Genomic DNA, 19,368 nt, shown 5'->3' on the forward strand with positions numbered 1-19,368 from the left:
CGAAACACCTGGGCAAGTTCTGCATGAATGAGTGAAATGTTTCGTTTGACCTGAATCTGCATTTTTCGGCACCCCCCACCCCCCCCACCAAAAAAAAAAGTTTTAATCAAAAAATTTCGCCCGGACCTGCTGCTGGTTTCTTTGACGCTTCTTGCCCCACCAGCTGTATCCCTGTTGCCTGTCTCCCCACAATTCCTATTTATGGCATAGTTGGTCTCAGCAGCAGGACATGTAGGAAGGCAGCCACTCTCCCCAGGAAGTAACAGGGGTTGGCAGCAGTCTCTAGTCAGCCACCAGCATAAGCGAACAGAGAAAATGACGGGGGGGGGGGGAGGGGGAAGGGGGACAAGTAAAGCAGCAGAGAGACCAAGGATTTGGGAAAGGGGATGAGGAGAGACATAGACCCACCAGGGACTTTATGGGATTGGAGGAGAGACTAAGGCAAGTTAAGATGAGCATTTTTGGTGAGGCATTTCAAAGATGCGTAAGGGATAACCACTTGGAACTTGTGTCTGGGACCGCCTGAATACTGTGATGCCTCTATGTGGGTGCCTTTATCAAGTCTTGTCGTGGTGAGTCTATGTAAGACACGATACGGAATTAAACCTGTGGCGGTGCAATGGGCAATAATATGGGAAGAACAGAGGAAAGTGTCCCAGGTGTCAAGGTTAAAACCTGCCTGTTTTAATTACACACAGCAGATCTCCTGAATGCCCCAGTGTTTTGCATCCTTTCAGAGATGTCTTGAGCAAATGTTGGCACTGCAACAAGGAACTGGGGAAGAGCATGCGCAGGTTCCTCTACTGTGAGCCAACAGGCAGATTGTTGGAAACCACATGTAAAACCTTAATGGACATGCAACAAGTAAACATCTCCTGCCCCCTTCCCTTGTGGCTGCTGGATCTGTCGAGGAAAAGTAGCCTGCAAACTACTCAATGCTGGTAATAGCCTGCAATGATACCTAGGGAGGTAATGGAATCTCCTTCCTTTGAGGTTTTTAAGGTCAGGCTTGACAAAGCCCTGGCTGGGATGATTTAGTTGGGGATTGGTCCTGCTTTGAGCAGGGGGTTGGGCTAGATGACCTCCTGAGGTCCCTTCCAACCCTGATATTTTATGATTCTATGACAAACTGGAACAACTGCAATGCACTGACTTCAGATGTTTTCATTGCAGTAGAAATGCAGCACAAAATGGAAGACACAAGAACAAAGCCCGGCCACGATCCTGTTTTGCTCAGTTTTGCTCATCTTAGGCCAAGCTCTACCTTGCAGAGTCCCACTGAATAGAATGGAATAGCTTGCAGGACTGGGCCCTGATTTCCCAGAGTGCTGAGTGCATAGTGCGCTATGGTGCGCTCAGGACTTTTGAAAAATGAGGCTTGTACCAAAATGTGAATTCAGGAGCCTAATGTCCAGTTTCTCTTTTTGAAAATCTCAACCTTCATCTACAAAGTTTGCTTTTAATACTGTACATGGTCACGCTTCAATAGTTATACCCTTTTCAAGTGACAGAATAGAGAGAACAAGAGCTTTGCACTGGAATGAATGAAGGCCCCTGCAAAAGAGCAAGGCCAGGACTGCTGGCGTGAATGCACCCACCTTCCCTCCATCAGCGTTATACTCTTTCTCATCGCCTTCCAGGAGCCTGGCCAGGCCAAAGTCAGTGATCTTCACATGGGTTGGTGATTTTACCAAGACATTCCGGGCTGCCAAGTCCCGGTGAACCAGTCTCCTCTCTTCCAGGTACATCATTCCCTGGGGGACACAAAACATTTCTTTTAAGTCAAATAAACCCTTAAATATTTTTCATATTTCCCCCCCTCTTTTTGCAACCTGTTTCCATGATATCTTGAAAAACAGACTATCTTATTATTATATTATAAAATAGTATTGAGAGCTCAGAGCCACAGGGATGCTAAGAACTGTACATAGTGAGAGAGTCCTCACCACTAATAGCTTGCAACCTCGATAGACAAGATAGAGAAAGCAAGGATTATCCTCCCCATTTTGCAGACAGGGAACCTCAAGCACAGAGAGATTAAGTGATTTGCACAAGGCCTCAACAGGAGTCTGTGGCAGAGCTGGGAATTGAATCCGGATCTCCTGACGCCCAATCCAGCTTGTTAATTACAAGAAAATGCTCCTGTTCTATACCCAAAGCCTCTGAGTTGGATATAAATTTTCAATATTCTTAGTGAATTATGGGGAAAACAACTCTGTGTTCCTCTGGCTGCAATCCAGTTGCTTTTCCAACCCCATTAAAACTTTACCTCTTGCATTATAATTGGATATAAGATCAATGGTCAATGTCTTTTATGAGCGTATACATTCTGTTACAAGTAGTTTTGTTAACAAGCCGTCCGGGTGTCTTAACAGATACGGTAACACGTGCCCAAATTGTCTGGTCTGCATCTGCCCTAATCATTTACTTAGTCTGATGACAGACTAAGCGCCTGCGATCAGCATGTGAGTTTACATGAGGCTTTGTGGCACTGAGATCACCACCAAAGCTTAGCCTTAGTACTTATATGGACAATGCAAGATGCCCTGAGAGGGTTACAAGCCTGTAATTTCGTAAAGAGGAATTTATGACATTAGCAGTCATTATAGGGACCTGCAGATGAAATTACATGCCTGGTAATTACCCTTACGGTAACTTTTAATATATCAACTCTATAACATACACAGTAGTTTAGAAAAAAAAATATTGGAAGCTGTAGTATCATGTAAAATGATAATTCGAAGAGTCACAGTCAGTGATTGAAGTAAGCTCATTACTCAGTATAATGGGCCAGATTCTGATTTCCTTACATTGTGGTGCTACACAACTAACCCTATGGATATCTACGGGTCTGGGTCTAGGTTAAGGTACTATTCAATTTAATGTGGTCGAATCTAGTCCTGTGCGGACAGAAAAAGGGGACACCTCGACAGAAGTCACCAAGGGGCACTTGGAAATGTATTTCAGCGAAAAGGAAACCAGTAGCCATAACACTTCGCTTTTAACAAGACGGTTTCAATGCAATCAACACAGAAGGTTATGGAAGGCTCATGGGGGAGCCTCAGCATAAATTCTATTTTATTTTTAATGCAATATATTTTGCTGCAGTCAACCTGAAGAGAGTCTGGACAGGGACATGGGGACTATATGGCATACAGCAAACAGAATTATTTTTAAAAGGTACTTTTAGTCGAAGCAAGCACTCTCTCATGCCAATTGCAAATCAATGCTGCTGGCGGTTGAACATCAGAACTGTACACTTTGAAGGATTAAGAGTTTCTGACATCAAAACAAAAGCCGTGGAAAAAACAGACAAATAAATCTCACAGAGCAAACAGTTATGAACCAAGCATGCCATGAAAAGGCAGATTGCTTCAGATGGTATCGTGATCAAGCTTATGTACTAACACTTGCAACCCAACCATCAGGTGATACTGTATAAAACAATCCAATCGATCAGTACCAGTGACATTCCAGGATACAGAAGTAGCAGCATCAGCAGCAACAATAAAAGCTGACAGGGGCAGAGGAGCACCCGGTTTGGAGAGATGTATGTCTTAGGGGAGAATTTATTAAAGGGCATACTCTATCGCCTAGTAAAGAGGAGTGGATAGAAGTTGATAAAAGTAGAGGTAGGAACTGAAGAGAAACAGTTAAATGAAAAAAGATTCCCATTCAACATGAAGGCAGACAACTAAATATTGACAGTGCTTGTATACAAATGCAAGAAGTCCAAATATTAAGATGGATGAACTTGAGTGCCTGGTATTAACTGAGGATATTGATATAATAGGCATCAGAGAAACTTGGTGGAACAATGATAATCCATGGAACATGGTAATACCAGGATAAAAAATATATGGGAATGACAGAGTAGGTCACGCTGGTGGGGGAATGGCACCGGATGTGAAAAAAACCTAATCAAATATAGTAAAAATCTTAAATGAAACAAATTATACAATAGAATGTATGCAGATAGAAATTCCATGATTGAATAATAAGAATATACTATATATATAATAATAAGAAGAATAAGAATAATAAGAATAATAGTAGGAATATACTACTGACCACCTCACCAGGATGGGGATGGTGATTGTGAAGTGCTCAGGGAGACTGGAGAGGTTACAAAAACAGAAAACTCAATAATAATGGGGGATTTCAACTTTCCCCTATAGATTGGGAATAAAATTTCTAGACACCATTAATGACTGGTTCTTGGAGCAGCTAGTCCTGGAACCCACAAGGGGAGAGGCAATTCTGGATTTAGTCCTAAGAGGTGCACAGGATTTGGTCCAAGAGGTTAACCTTATAGCAATCATAATGTAATTAAATTGAACATCCCTGTAGGGGAGAAAATACCAAAGAAACCCACCACAGTAACATTTAACATAACAAAGCGGAACACCACAAAAATGAGGAGATCAAAAGGAAACAGGAAATGAAATGGAAATCAAAAGGAACAGTCATGAGAGTGCTATGCCTGCAAGCAGTATGGAAACTTTTAAAAAATACCGTAATAGAGACTCAAACTAAATGTATACCCCTTTTTTTTTAAAAAAGTAAGAGTTCCAAAAAATGCCACCATGTTTAAATGGAGTAAAAGAGGCAGTCAGAGACAAAAACACGTCTTTTAAAAATTGGAAGTCAAATCCTATTGAGGAAAATAGAAAGGAGCATAAATTCTGGCAAGTCAGGTGTAAAAGTATAATGAGGAAGGCCAAAAAAGAATGTGAAGAGCAACTAGCAAAAGACACAAAAATTAATAGAATTTTTTAAAGTATATCAGAAGAAGGAAGTCTGGTAAACAATCGGTGCGGACAGGGGGTGATCGAGGTGCTGAAGGAGCACTCAAGGAAGACAAGGTTGTTGCAGAGAAGCTATATGAATTCTTTGCATTGTTCTTCACTGCAGACAACGTGAGAGAGATTCCCACATCTGAGCCATTCATTTTAGGTTACAAATATGAAGAACTGTCCCAGATTGAGGTGTCAATAGAACAGGATTTAGAACAGACTGATAAATTAAACAATAGTAAGTCACCAGGGTCAGATAGTATTCACCCAAGAATTCTGAAGGAACTCAAATATGAAAATGCAGAACTATTAACTGTGATATGAAAACCTATCACTTAAATCAGCCTCTGTATCAGATGACTGTCAGATAACTCATGTGAGGCCAATTTTTAATAAAATGTTCCAGGGTTGATCTGAGCAATTACAGGCTGGTAAGCTTACCTTCAGTACCAGGCAAATTAGTTGAAACCATAGTCAAGAACAGAACTGTCAGATGCATAGATGAACACAATATGTTGGGGAACAGTCAAACAGCTTTTGAAAAGGGAAATCATGCCTCACCAATCTATTTAGAATTCTTTGAGGGGGTCATCAAACATATGTACAAGGAGGATTCAGTGGATATAGTGTACTTGGACTTTCAGAAAGCTTTGACACAGTCCCTCACTAAAGGCTCTTAAGCAAAGTAAGCAGTTACTGGATAAGAGAGAAGGTCCTCTCACGGATCAGTAATTGGTTAAAAGATAGGAAAAAATGGACCATTTTCACAGTGGAGAGAGGTTAAAAGCGGCATCCCTCAAGGATCTGTTCTGGGACCAGTGCTGTTCAACATATTCATGAATAATCTGGAAAAAAGAGTAAACAGTGAGGTGGCAAAGTTTTCAGATGATACTAAGTTACTCAAGATAGTTAGATCCAAAGGAGACGGCAAAGAGTTACAAAGGGATCTCCCAAAACTGGGTGACTGGGAGACAAAATGACAGATGAAATTCAATGTTGATAAATGCAAAGTAATGCTAATTGAAAAAAATAATCCCAACTACAATTTCTGACTGCTAAAAGCTGGGGCTGGACAACCAGGGGTGGATCACTCAATAAAGTACCCTGTTCTGTTCACTCCCTGTGAAGCATCTGTCTCTGGACACTGTTGGAAGATAGGATGGACCTCCGGTGTGACACAGTATAGCCATTCTTATGCTCTTAAAAAGTTATCCTTAATTCATGAAATCCCGATAAGGCTGTGAATTTATATATTTCTTGTTGTTTCGTGTACCCTGTGCTAGGTAATAACTTGAGAGGACTCCGTGTTTCTGAAACTGAACTGGCTCATTATTAAGAGAATTATTTTCAGAGATGCTCCAACTGCAACCTCACTTTCCAATGCAACCTCTAAACTCTTCCTGCAACCTGCAACCTGTGCTCTTCCCTCCAAGTTCCATGCAGTTTCCCATACTCATCTTCTTTCTTGTACATTTTTGCTACAACAACATTCCCTAAAACAGAGGACTCCATATGCACCTGTTTAATCCCTTCTCCGCTTACACATCTTACAACATGGCCTTAATTTTGTGAACTAGAGGAAAAGCATCCAAACCTCCACCACCATGGGATCACTCCTTAAGTCCTTATTTGGGCAAAACTCCAAATAATAACTTCAAATGAGAGGTTTACCTGAAAAAAGATTCATGGAGCCAACCCTGCAAAAATAGTCACGTGGGTAGATCCTCTTGGCCGCATGAAGTTCCTTTTGCAGATTCACAACCTTCAGGATTGCATGTGCTTTTGGGAATATCCAAGTTAAACAACATATTGATTTTCCTCTGCATCCGATTAACAAGGGCTGTGCGTAGTGGGCCATGTACAATATAAACAAAGCACAACAATGGAGGGAAGGGACGGGAGAAACCTGTGGTGTTCATTGCCACAGCACCTTTTAAACATATATTATGCTGGAAACATCGTCTGTAGACCTTCTCAAACCTGGCAGGAGCAGTCTTATATATGTATGTTTAACCTGTGTATAAGATGCAGGCATACTGCGATAAAAAAATAAATAAATCTGCATTTCACAGCTGGTGTCAACAGCACCCAGTAGATTTATGGTCAAATATCAAACGAATATTTTATGTGAGATACATTGACAGAGTTATGAGACACCCTTCCAATGGGGAGAGAGAGAGACTGATTTCTAAAAAACTACATTAAAAGCCTGATCCTGAGAAAGTTCTGGTCTGCTGTCCATGAGAATACTGAAATTCAACACCTATCATGATCAGCCCCCTCCAAATGAGGACTGCAAAATGCCATCAGAATATAATTTGACTGGACTGGGTTGCACAGAGGTCTGCGGGTTTGTGTCTCCACTGGTACCCGAAAATTTGCTAAAAGGTGTGATTTTTATGATGAGACATTAAAGGGGAAGAGCCAATGCTAAAAAGGCTAAAACATAAACCTTGGTTGCTTCCATGGTCCTTATGCCCAGATTAACCTCCTACAGATGTTAGGATCAGCTCTGACTAACCCATCATCAAAACCTCTTCACTGCAATGGGTTCCTCACTGAGGAGATCATTGGAAGTGCAATTACTAACAGGATCCGCTAACATACAATCACTCTCTGAATCAGCAGTTAATGCCAGTAAGAAGTCAAACACACACCGCATACAGTTGGGACACAGATAAGTTTAGTAAGCCATTTTTGAATGTTAGCATGAATAAGGATCGGCCTGCTATTTATAATAATCATACCCCTCATCCTAACCCAGTATAATAACCACATACAGAGATAAACCTGTACTACACCTCGTCTTTACTCACACATATATAACATTAAATATACTTAGGCTTTGCAGAATTTCACGTTTATTTTTTGATAATTTTGATGGATAATATTGATGTTTATTTTTAAGCTTCTTTAATTTTTAGTGAGTTACATTTTCACAGTTGCACGGAATTTTGTGTATTAAGCATTTTTTGTATTTTTATTGATTTAAATGTTCACAGTTGCAGAAAATTATGGGAGCGTCAGACAATAATGATTTAATGACAGTCTCTAATTTAAGTTCTTGGGCAGTATTTTTCTGACTTTGCCTATCTGTAAATTTCCATTATTATTTTTTGTCGGTTTGAGTGTGCAAGGTGAAATCGACATTTATCGATAAAAATTGAATCTTTCCAAGTCTAAATATAATATACTGTATATAGCCAAGGACTCTTTTACTGTTTGATTATGCAGCAGTCCAAACGCTTCATAAAATTCTTCATTTTGTAAATACACTGCATAAATGGCTGTCCAGAAATCTTGGGACTTCAATAAGATAAGACCAATGAGCAGCTGAGTAGGTCACAGACGGGGGACAGTGGGAGGATTTTAGAGGAAGAATTTGTACTGCTCCAACAGAGCTTAGGAACCCTGCAACATAAATGTCTTCTCTAGCTGCTGAGCTCCTAAGAGAAGATTCATCTGTGAACCTTATAAGCTCCACCAAAGTGGGTCCTAGTAGACAAGACTGGTTGGGGATGGAGAGGGCCAGTGCTTCTCCTGAGCCCCTTAGGAGCTCTGCATCTGGTGGGGATGCCTGGTGAGTTTGCTGGGGCTCCCAGGCATTCCACAGGTCAAACATCTCTCCTCCTGACAGCTCCTCAAGCTTGGTTTGAACCTTAACAGCCCCCCTGGCTGCAAACTCTTTCTCAAGCTGGTATAGTCACAGCATACAAACAGAGAAGTTAGTGAAAAAGGTTAAATACTCTTGCTGGCAGGTCGCAATATAACACTACTTTATTTCTTAGGGCTTGTCTTAGGGTGACCATACACAATCCCCCTTTTAAGCCCTGTCTCAGATATCACAACTTTTTTTTGGCAAAACTGGGCATTTGCTCTTGCCAACTGACGATCGGGTAGCAGGGTTCTAGCTGTCAGCCCTGGGCGGCCATCTCAGGGGGTGTGGATTGGGTTAGCAGCAATGCCAGGTGGCTCAGGCCAGCCCTGCACAGGGGAGGAGTTCAGGCCAGCCCCATGTGGTGTCCCATTTTCACTTTGGGAAATAGGGTCACCCTAGCTTCTATAGACAGGGAGTTAGTGTGTGGCAAGCTGAGCTGTAAATCTACGTTGCACTCGCTTGCTGCGCAATAACTGTCTGTGTGGACCCTGGTACAGGGCCACTAGAAATTCCATCGTGCATGTTGACCTATTCCCCAGTTCAAACAGAGTATATCAGTGCAGGAGGGAACTTTTAATGTACAGCAGCAGGGGCCACAAAGCCAATTAGTGCATCGCATGCTAGTGCTGCTGTTGATTTGCACCCCAGTTTGCGGTGCATTATCTCTCCACTTAGACAAGCCCTAACGCTCAAAAACAAAGTGACAAAACAGGCTGCTCCCTAAGGCAGAGAGGCACAACTCAAGCCAGCTTGTTCTAGGCCGGCTCTTTGCAGATTAACTGCTGAGCAGCCAGATTGCACACTTGGATCAGAGCCCTCTAGCTGCAAGTCGGACCAGGAAGCCCTCTACCATTTAAAGTGACAGCTTATAATTTTAACAGTTTTCAATACACCACACACACCTTCCCCTCATCCAGGGCTGACGCTTAGGAGACGCTCGCCTCCTGTACAGGCCTCCCAGAGACAGAAGGGAAGTTAAAGTTGAACGGGAGTGATTTTGGTCAGGTCTGGACTCGTTTAGCCGAGAGAGACTGCTATGACGGTAGAGTCCTCTGCCATATTAGACTTTACTGCATCATTCTGACGGCCTTGCTGAATAATCTAAGCCAAGTCTAATTCTAGGAGGGCTTTGCCTATAGAGTGCATAGTACACTACATAGAATCACGTACATAGCACCATACATTAACCAGGAGCTTTACTAACTTTGCAGAGGGCCTGGTGCTGCTCCATAGAAGACAACAGCAAAACTCCTATTGCCTTCAGAGGTGCAGGATCAGGCTCGTAGGAAGATAAGGTGGTTTTACTGAGAAGGAAGGCAGACAGGTAAGGGACACTGGGAGATTCCAAGGCAGGAATGGTGCGTAGGTGCCTAACTCCCATTAAAAGTCAGTGACAGGCCTCCATCTGCCATTTGCGCTTTTGAAAATGTCTCTTATAATTAAATACAAGAACATATGTGTAGTTTGAATGGGCCAAATTCTGCTCTCAGTAACCCCCTGTGCAATATCCATGACTCCAGCAGGGTAGCTTAGGTGTAACTCAGAGCAGAGCTTGGTCCATTATACAGGCTCAGAATAAGAGGCCTTTCTCACATTGGTTAGGGATTGTTTGCTGGGGTCTCTGAGCTCTCAAACAGACTGCAACGCAGAGCCCTCAGCTCTGATTTATCAGTATCCTTCTGTGAGAAAACTGGCATAACAGAAAATGAGAGGACCACTAGACAACGCGTTTGTAACAAATAAAAGCACCCTGGAACAGAAGAAAGGAGACTTCTTGTCCAAAAATTCCAGGGGTGAAGTTAAGACACGGAACAGCTTCATGAGTTAGATAAAGTGCTGCATTGCGGCAGAAAAGTCTCTAATAGGTTCATAAAGTATTAGGACTGCTGCTAACATAGGCATCCAGAAAGCAGGGTAGCCAAGGACTGCGTGGAAATAAAAGTATGTAGAGGGAGATCTTTTCAAAGAAATAAAATTGAGCTTCTCAGATGTAACACTGAGTTATACATTTGTCCCCTGAGATTCCTTGCCTTCAAGAGGTGGGCACCTTTGCTGTTTTTTTACTTTATCGCCGAGCATTACTTTCTGTAGCTATCATTTGTCTCCCAGTTCCTGAGGGCAGTTGTTGAGCAGAGCTGCATTTTGTACAGCTCGTGATCGAGTTGTTGCAAGTCTGGGCTGTTCAGACATTTTTATTTGATCTTGTTGGGTACCTTTTTGTACTTTTCAAAGTACCACCCGTTCAGCGCCAGACACTCTTTGAGTCTTTCACAGTTGCTGCAAGTTGCTTAGGAAAAGTCAAATGCTTCGATTCCAAAAGAGCTCTGTCTGAAGTCTGCTTCCATAAGGCGCTTGTGTGACAATGTAAGCCTCCAGTTCAGAACAGCATTCCTACTCAGGAGAGCACTGAAGCATGTACTTAAGTTGCACTGAAGTCAAAGTGCACTCTGGGATAATTAAAAGGGATGAACTGAAGCAGGTATTTTGTGCTTTCCTGAATTACTGAGGCCCCAATCCTGCAAATTCTTAGGCCTAGTGCACACTTGAAAGACTACTGGTGTAACTATGATGGTTGGAGGGGCGATTTAGTATGGCTATAATAAACCAGGACCAGCCCTAATGTACAGTTATACCAGTATAAAGGTGCCTTATACCAGTATAGTTATTCCCCTTCGCGACAGGAATAAGCTATGCTGGCATAAGCACTTTGATACTGGCATAACTGCATCCATACTAGCAGGGTTGTACCACTTTAACTAGAACACCATAGTTAAACACTACACACTTTTGTGTGTAGACATTCCCTTACTCATATGCTTAATTTGTCAGCTTCATGGGACTACTTATGCATGTAAAGTCAAACATGTGCATAAGCGTTTGCAGGATCGGCGGCCTAATTCTCCATGGCAATTTATTATTATTTTAAATAAAGCTGTACTTATTCTTCACAGTATTACAAGTGAGCAGATGTGCTGTAATAACTTCCTTGTTCCAGGTGTCCCTAAACCACTGACTCCCAGAAGCTGGGATGGATGACTGTGGATGGATCACTCGATAAATTCAGTTCATTTCCTCTGTAGCATCTGGCACTGGCCATTGTTGGAAGACAGTAATACTGGGCTAGATGGACCATTGGTCTGACCCAGTAAGGTCGTTCTTATGTTCTCAGTGTGACTAGTTTTCTACACTTGAGTACAAATATTAACTTCTCGCGAAGTAGAATGGTGAGGAGAGAGAATGTTGATCTGACTCTCCCTAGGAAGCTAAAGGAAGTCAAGGGAGGCCTGACTTACTCTGACAATAACTTCGGCTTACCACAGCCATACCATGCAGCAGAATCATCAAACAGGTGCATGAAACTAGGAAATTTCAAGCCAACGTAGTACCTCATGGATTTTAATCTGCACAGCTGGCAGGAGTACATCATCTTCTTTTCTTCTTAATAACTTGAAGCTTGCTTAATAACAGAAATCATCAGTAAAGAGAGCTTGAAATGATCGTCTCTCCTCCCCTTTCCCCACTAAAAATATCGTATAATTCTACCTAGGGCGAAAGCTGAATACACTTTCAAGGGAGAGAGGCACCTTTTGTTGTCAGAAGCAACTGGGGCATCATCTAGGTCGTGGGAACTCCCTGAGATAACTATGGGGAGGAAGAACTGAAGTTGCTCTGCAATATATTGACTCAACTGCCCAGGATTTTTTAAAAAGACTCATTCACGGCAGAAATATGATTTGCTATGTGATTCTGTCGATGAAACTAGACCTCCGGGCCATTCCCACAGCGCGGAGATAGTGAGGGATGATAAAAGAATTAAATCCAATTGGCAGGTACAATCGAACTGGGGATTTACAGCCTGCATTATGCAATTCTTCCACAAGATCAGTTGCTAAGATGTTCTGAAAATGCCTACAGTTCAGTGAGCTACCGTGGAGGCTGGGGATTCGGCACTGTAGCCTGACCCCTGGCCTTCAAGTTGGGGGTGGTTTCACCCATCAGGCTGTATGTGGGTGAAGAGAATGTCCTCTGCATGGAGGAAGAGAAGGACTTAGTTATTCTAAAGCACATGTCCTTCCTCCCTGCTCTCTGAGGGCCTGTCTTCACTGCAGAGTTAATTTGAGTTGTAATTTTGCCCTGAATTTGAGTCCCGCTCCCACACAAAAAGCCTTAACTCGAGCGTGATGGTGCTTTTAACTCAAGTTGGCCGGCTCAAGAAGCAGGTACAGGTTATAGCTCAAATTAGCACAACTCATCAACAGTTAACACAATTGCTCCATGCTGCTCAAGTGTTCTTTTGCAGCGTGCCAGTGTCACACAAGATAAGTTAACTCCCCCTGAGTTAGCCGAAGCATAGACAACAAGTCAATTCTGCAGTGAAGACATAGCCTCAATGAGATACAAAATTAAAGGAGTTAAAACAGAACTGGACAAAATGGGGTAAGGAAATAATATGGAAAGGAAATAAATTAGTAACCAGGGAGATAAAACTTTAGATTGGCCAGTTTCAAAGAATATGCAGGCTGAGCATGAAGCTACTCCAGAATGGCATGTGATTCATAAAGAGAGAATGATGGAGCTGGAAGGGGAAAAAATCAGAAGTGAAACAAAGTACATATTGACTTTGAAATGCCCAAATGCGCAGAAACCATCAGTTTCAGTTTTAGCAGTTTCATTTCAGCCCTTCATTCGCCCAAGGCAGATTTGTCCCCTTTACTGCTTGGAGATTTTGGGGATGAGACCTTTAAAGCCAACGTGTCTGCTGTGGATGGACATTGAAGATCCTGTGGCACTTTTTGCAAGAGGAGTTTGTACCACTGTCCTGGTCAAACATTTCTCTCCCTTCATTGTTTTTCAGTGTGCCATTCATCTCTTACTGCTTGTCCCACCCCAGAGAGGTCTGTATATGAGGTATAAATGTGTAAAACGGCAATAATAGTATGACACACAAATTAGGAATCTAAAAATTGTATTCCCTTCCTCTGCTGGGAATAGGGTTGCCAGGTGTCGTTAAAAGTCCGGTTGGTGGGGCTTGCAGGGTCCCTACCTGGCTCCACACAAGTCCCCGGAAGTGGCGATATGTCCCTCAGCTCCTACGTGGAGACGTAGTCAGGGAGGCTCCGCACGCTGCCCCCGTCCTGAGTGCTGGCTCCGCCGCTCCTATTGGCCAGGAACCATGGCCATTGGGAGCTACGGGGGTGGTGCCTGCAGATGGAGGCAGCACACAGAGCCGCCTGGCCATGCCTCTGCCTAGGAGCCGAGGGACATGTCGCCACTTCTGGGGAAGCCCCCTGAGTTGACAGCCCCCTGGAGCCTGCACCCAAACCCACTCCAGCACCCCAACCCTCTGCCCCTGCCCTGAGCCCCTTCCCACACCCAAACTCCCTCCCAGAGCCTGCACCCCACACCCTCTCCTGAGTCCCCTCCCACACCCAACCTCCCTCCCAGAACCCGCAACCCTCCCACACCTCAACTCCCTGCCCCAGCCCTGAACCCCCTCCCATACCCAAACTCCATCCCAGAGCCTGTACCCCAACCCCCTGTCTCAGCCCGGAGTCCCCTCCCACACCCTGAACCCCTCATTTCTGGCCCCATCCTGGAGACTGCACCCCCAGCCCAGAGCCTGTACCCCCTCTATACCCCACCCCCTTCCTCAGCTCAGAGCCACCTCCCACACTCCGAACCACTTTGCTCCACCCCCCAGCCCGGAGTCCCTTCCTGCACCCCAAACCTCTCATCCCTGGCCCACCTCAGAGCCTGAACCTCAACCTCCTGTCCCAGCCCAGTGAAAATGAGCGAGTGAGTGAGGGTGGGGGAGAGCGAGCAAAAGAAGGAGGGGGGATGGAGTGAGCAGGGGGTGGGCAGAGGCAGGCTGCCAATCACAGTGAAGACATAACCAAATAGTTCTTGGTTCTCCAGTTACCAGAAATGATTGGGAGAGGCTGTAGAAGAAATTTAGTGAAGTAAGGACTTCTGGGTAGGAGGTAATTCTCTAGCTCTCTGTTAAACCACTTGGAGTTTGATGTCTCTGTGCTTGCTCTGCCATGTCTTATTACTCACAAGGGCTTACAACGGTAGCACCAACCAGACAAGTGCTCTTTAAAGGCCGTTTTCTCTCCATCACCATCAGTGCAAGTAGAGGAGAAAGCAAGGCAGAAGCCACTGGAGATTCCAGTGTGAGAAAGGGACCAAGTAGCCCTGCAGCATGTTTCCTTCCAGTTTGATGAAGCCGTTCCACAGTTACACTACAATGCCTGGACTCTGTAGGTTAGGCTTTTAACAATAGGGTTTAATAACAGCTAGGTGAAACTGGAATGAGCACGGCTTGTCCTTCTCTGAAGTATGCTCAGCACTGGTTCAGATGCAACCATTGCTAACATATAATGGCAACATTTCCTAGTGTAAACAAGACCTTTAAGTACTAACTTCTTAGTAACCCAAAGTTTTCTTGCCAGTCAATTAACACTCATTGCCAACTGATTAAAGTTAAGTGCCTGGAAGCAATGCAATTTATTATAACAAAGATGGTTAATATGTAACTTTGTTTCAAAAATCATAATCCTAATAACCTGTGCTACACATGAGAGTATATAAAAGAATCTTCCTATTTCTGAATATTGTAGGGCATTCAGTTTTAAAGCCACAGATGGTCAAAAACTCATGAGAACTATTTGGTACTTTTCGAGATGGTTCATATCTGAGCACTTTCCATTTGAAAGATTTGTATCTCATTTTTCTCCTCCCTTACATTAATCTCTGCAATTGTAATAGCACTTGGGCCTTCCTCTGAAAAGTTAGGTGGGCAAAATAGGTCTTCAAAAAGGAATTTCCAATGCAACTTTAACTATGCAGCTGTGACTCAGATTCCACAGCCAGAAGGGACCATTGTGATCATCTAGTCCGACCTTATGTTTAACACGGGCCCTAAGATTTCCCCCCAAAATTGCTAGAGCAGATCTTTCAGAAAAAAACATCCAGTCTTGAATTAAAAATCATCAGTGATGGAGAATCCCACCACGACCATTGGCAAATTGTTCCAACGGTTAATTATCCTCACTGTTAAAAAAATTACACCTTATTTCCAGTCTGAATTTGTCTAGCTTCAGCCATTGGATCATGTGATACCTTTCTCTGCTAGACTGAAGAGCCAATTATTAAATATTTGTTCCCCATGTAGATACTTATAGACTGGAATGAAGTCACTCTTTAACCTTCTCTTTGTGAAGCTAAATAGAGTGTGCTCCATGAGTCTCTCACTATAAGGCAGGTTTTCTAATGCTTTAATCATTCTCATGGCTCTTCTCTGAACCTTCTCTAACGTATCAACATCCTTTTTGAATTGTGGACTGGATATAGTATTCCAGCAGCAGTCTCACCAGGGCCAAATGCAGAGGCTGCTTTCTTACCAGTGCTTTCTTAATACTCCACAGTTACAAGTGAGATAATCTGGCTTTCTTGAAACATTAAGCATGTATAAAAGGCTCAACTCCTCACATGGCCAGTAGACTACTAACCAATGTGTTACCCGCCCCCTCCCTGCTACCACTGACCTCTTGCCAACACAACTACAATTGGGAAGGTATATTGTGTAGTGCATGCACTCTCTCCAAGAAGTGTATTTAAAATGGATTACTTCTGCTCCTTAGGCAGACGATCAATAGAGATGTGGACTGCAATAAGTACAGAGATGTCCGTGGGCTGCAGTAGTTATCCTCTGTCTCTTTAGAAATTAATTAAAAATCGATGATGTGTGCAGCCTATTAATAAGACAACCTCCAGATTAACAGATACAAGCCCAGCCTTCTCTGGGTTGCAGTAAGTGTGCGGCAGAGTGCAGACTTCAAACAACAGAGTAAGTATTCTGACTCAGGATTTCATTGACTCGCAAAATTCCCCCACTATTTCTGGCCCCAATAAACAATGCATTACTTGTTTGTGAGTGGTTAAGTAGAAGGAATACATGCATTAAGAGTTTAGAGTCTCTATATGTATGTTGTTGACTTTCCGTACAAGACCCTCATTGTAATGCACAACCTGTAACAGCCAGCACAGACCTAAAGGATCCCAGCAACCACCTTCTGGAAGAGGGATAACTTTGTAGGAGGAATGTCATTGGTGTGAGCTGGTGAGACTGAGCTTGCAAACTGTTTATCTGACTTCCCTGACAAAGTCCTGATGATAACAGCTTGCCATCCTGAGAATACTAATGACCTATTTACCGCTGATGACGGCGATCCGTTGAGGTGATTGTGCTAACAGTGTCTGAATGTGGACTGGAGACAGGGCATTCTTGTTGCTGGTCTCCAGCTGTCACAGTTCTTCTCTCTGGTACTGCATTCAGAGCTTGAGTTTGTTAGCACTCAAAGTACTGTATAAGGCGCATGTTCCTAGACAAGCCATTGACAGATGGATCTAAAAGCCCCACCCAAGTCCAGGGCTCCACTGTCCTATGTACTATGGCACATGTACATAGTAAGAGACAGTCCCTGCCTCATACAGGTTACAATCTAAGTACACAAAGTATCATTATTCCCATTTACACAGAAGGAGCTGAAAGATTAAGTGATGTGCCCAAATCACAAGGTGTCTGTGACAGAGGTGGGAACTGAACTCAGAGCTCCAGAATCCCAGTCCAAAGTTTTAACCACAAAACACATCTTTCCTCTCTAATCTACAACATTGTCTTGTCTATTCTTTCTGATTTCCTTCCGGGGATTAGCATTGCCACTCCTGGGGTGCTGTTATAAACTGGCGGGGTTTTAAGATGTGACATTGCCCAGATGTCAGGGTATAATGCAAATTATTACAATAAAATATATAAAACAATAATTCTTTCCTATGGGAATAGATTCTGCCCATCCTGAGGCCCACCTATGGGAGATGTTAGGACAGCTAAAGAATTTTATATGACATTTAGCCTGTCCTACCCTTTGGGAGGGCCCGTTGAGTACACAATAGCTATGTTGTTGCTGCTTAACTTGTGTGTACCGGTGAGAATCATACAACTTAGACTGTAAGCTCCTTGGGGCAGGGACCACCTTTTTGTTGTGTGTTTGTACAGCATCTACTGCAATGGGGCCCTGATCCATGATGAGGGCTCTTAGGCACTACAGCAATGAAGATAACAACTGGGGGACATCAGATTTGCATTACACAAAAATATTTCTATTTGTCCCTGAGAACAGTTGAAATGGGACCTTTAGACCCCAGGATGTGCATTTTATAAAAGCATTTTTGGTTCAATAAAGAAGATTCCTATTACCCCATATTCTCATCAAATTAAGACCCAACTGAAGATTCACTTAGTGGCCCCTTTAGGTCAACATTATAGGTGGGCCACTGTAACTTGCCCTAACCGTAAATGTACTTATTCAAGTGCCCCCCCCCAAAGTCCTGTGAGTTGTGGCTAACAGCTTATTCAATAATATTCAGCTGCTTACTGAAGCTCCCTTCAGGAATGTGAAGATATTGCACTCCTTACTTATGAGTTCTTTGGAAAGTGCCTCTCAATGCTTTAGTGTGGGTGATGGGTTGCCCCATGCAGTCCTACTGCTTGAAAGCCAGTACTTTAGTATACCCATGTGCATTGTACATAGTGGGAAATGGAAGGAGCTGTTTCCCATGGGTTTGTCATCTGGACAAGCTATTCCATTCCACAGACAATTATGCGTTCTACAGAGAACAGGGATGAGGGTACAAATATTTTACTCTGGTTTATGTTTTGCATTTTCTGAGCAGGGCCAGTATCCAGGTACCTCGTAGAAGCTACGCTATTGGATCACAACATGTCTTCGATGTAGTTTAAATACTTTCAGTACTCTGATTCAAGAGTTCTTGACGAAATTAAAGCCTTGAACTTCCAAACTCTGTTGCCATTAGGTTTCTGCACATTTCTTAGACATCCACAGCACCGGTAACCATAGTTACCTATTCCATACTAGCTTTTGTTTTTAATTGAGAAACTTATCGTGGTTTATGGAACAGGACAAACTGGTCAAACACTCAGAGTATGCCGATGGATAATAGGTGGAAAAAAGTACGAAATAGGTTATAGCATAATTCAATGAGCCTAGATATCGTAGGGATGGAGTGGGTGAGAGAAACACATTTTGGTTTCAAGAGTCGGATTTTTTTCCCCAGCTAAAATTACAACAGATCATGGCAGTTGTATGTTGACAGCAAGAGCCCAGAGTGAGAGTCAAGTTGCCACCATGCCATGTTAGTTCTGTGCCTTCGACCTGAACACCCTTTGTTGAGTGTTTAATAAGTCAATGCATTAAAAAAAAATCATGACGCTGTTTTAAACACGTCTAATTTACCCAGGAACACATGAAAAGGCTGTAATTGTTCTCAAGCTCTGTGCTCTTTTGGCATATGAAAGAGGTCCTTGGGGAGCAACGAGTCAGGAGAGGAAGGATGGTTCAGTGGTTAGGGTGCCTGCCTGGGACTTAGGAGATCAGAGTTCTGATACCTCCTCTGCCACTGACTGCCTGTATGACCTGGGGCAGATTACTTAAATACATAAATATAAAATAAATACATTAAAGAGTGAGGGGTTCAGAGATAGACAGATAATCAAAGGGCTTGTCCACATGGTGTCCAGCCTGCACTAGAGGCTTGTAAATTCGAGTTCACAGGAGCATACTGCGCAGTAGCTGGCCTGTGCTAGAAGTCCCCTGCTGCATGTTAACATAGCACTGCGTGAAACGGGACTCCATTACAGCTTCTTCAGGAACGTCTTGTACATGCCAGCAGGATCCACGAGGTCCAGCTAATATACACTAGAATTTACAGCCCTCTAGTGTGGTCTAATGCACCCTGTAGAGAAGCCCTAAACAGGGGAATACCTGTTGCAGTAGCAAAGTACAGTCTAATGCATGTGGCCAGCAGGCACAAGTAGAACAAGTGATAGGCAGC

At 43.3% G+C, this 19,368-nt stretch overlaps 1 protein-coding gene across 4 annotated transcripts in view; it reads right to left on the reverse strand.

Moving 5' to 3' along the window:
• Nucleotides 1-19,368, reverse strand: part of ERBB4 (erb-b2 receptor tyrosine kinase 4) — a 966,448-nt gene that overhangs the window by 37,532 nt on the left and 909,548 nt on the right. For all 4 annotated transcript variants that reach the window (XM_074968100.1, XM_074968101.1, XM_074968099.1 and 1 more), the window contains one exon: nt 1,599-1,754. In XM_074968100.1, the coding sequence (XP_074824201.1) occupies nt 1,599-1,754 (156 nt within the window). The remainder of the gene's footprint in view (nt 1-1,598; nt 1,755-19,368) is intronic.

The sequence above is a fragment of the Natator depressus genome, chromosome 11 (genome assembly GCF_965152275.1).
Source record: "Natator depressus isolate rNatDep1 chromosome 11, rNatDep2.hap1, whole genome shotgun sequence".
Classification (NCBI taxonomy): Eukaryota; Metazoa; Chordata; order Testudines; family Cheloniidae; genus Natator; species Natator depressus.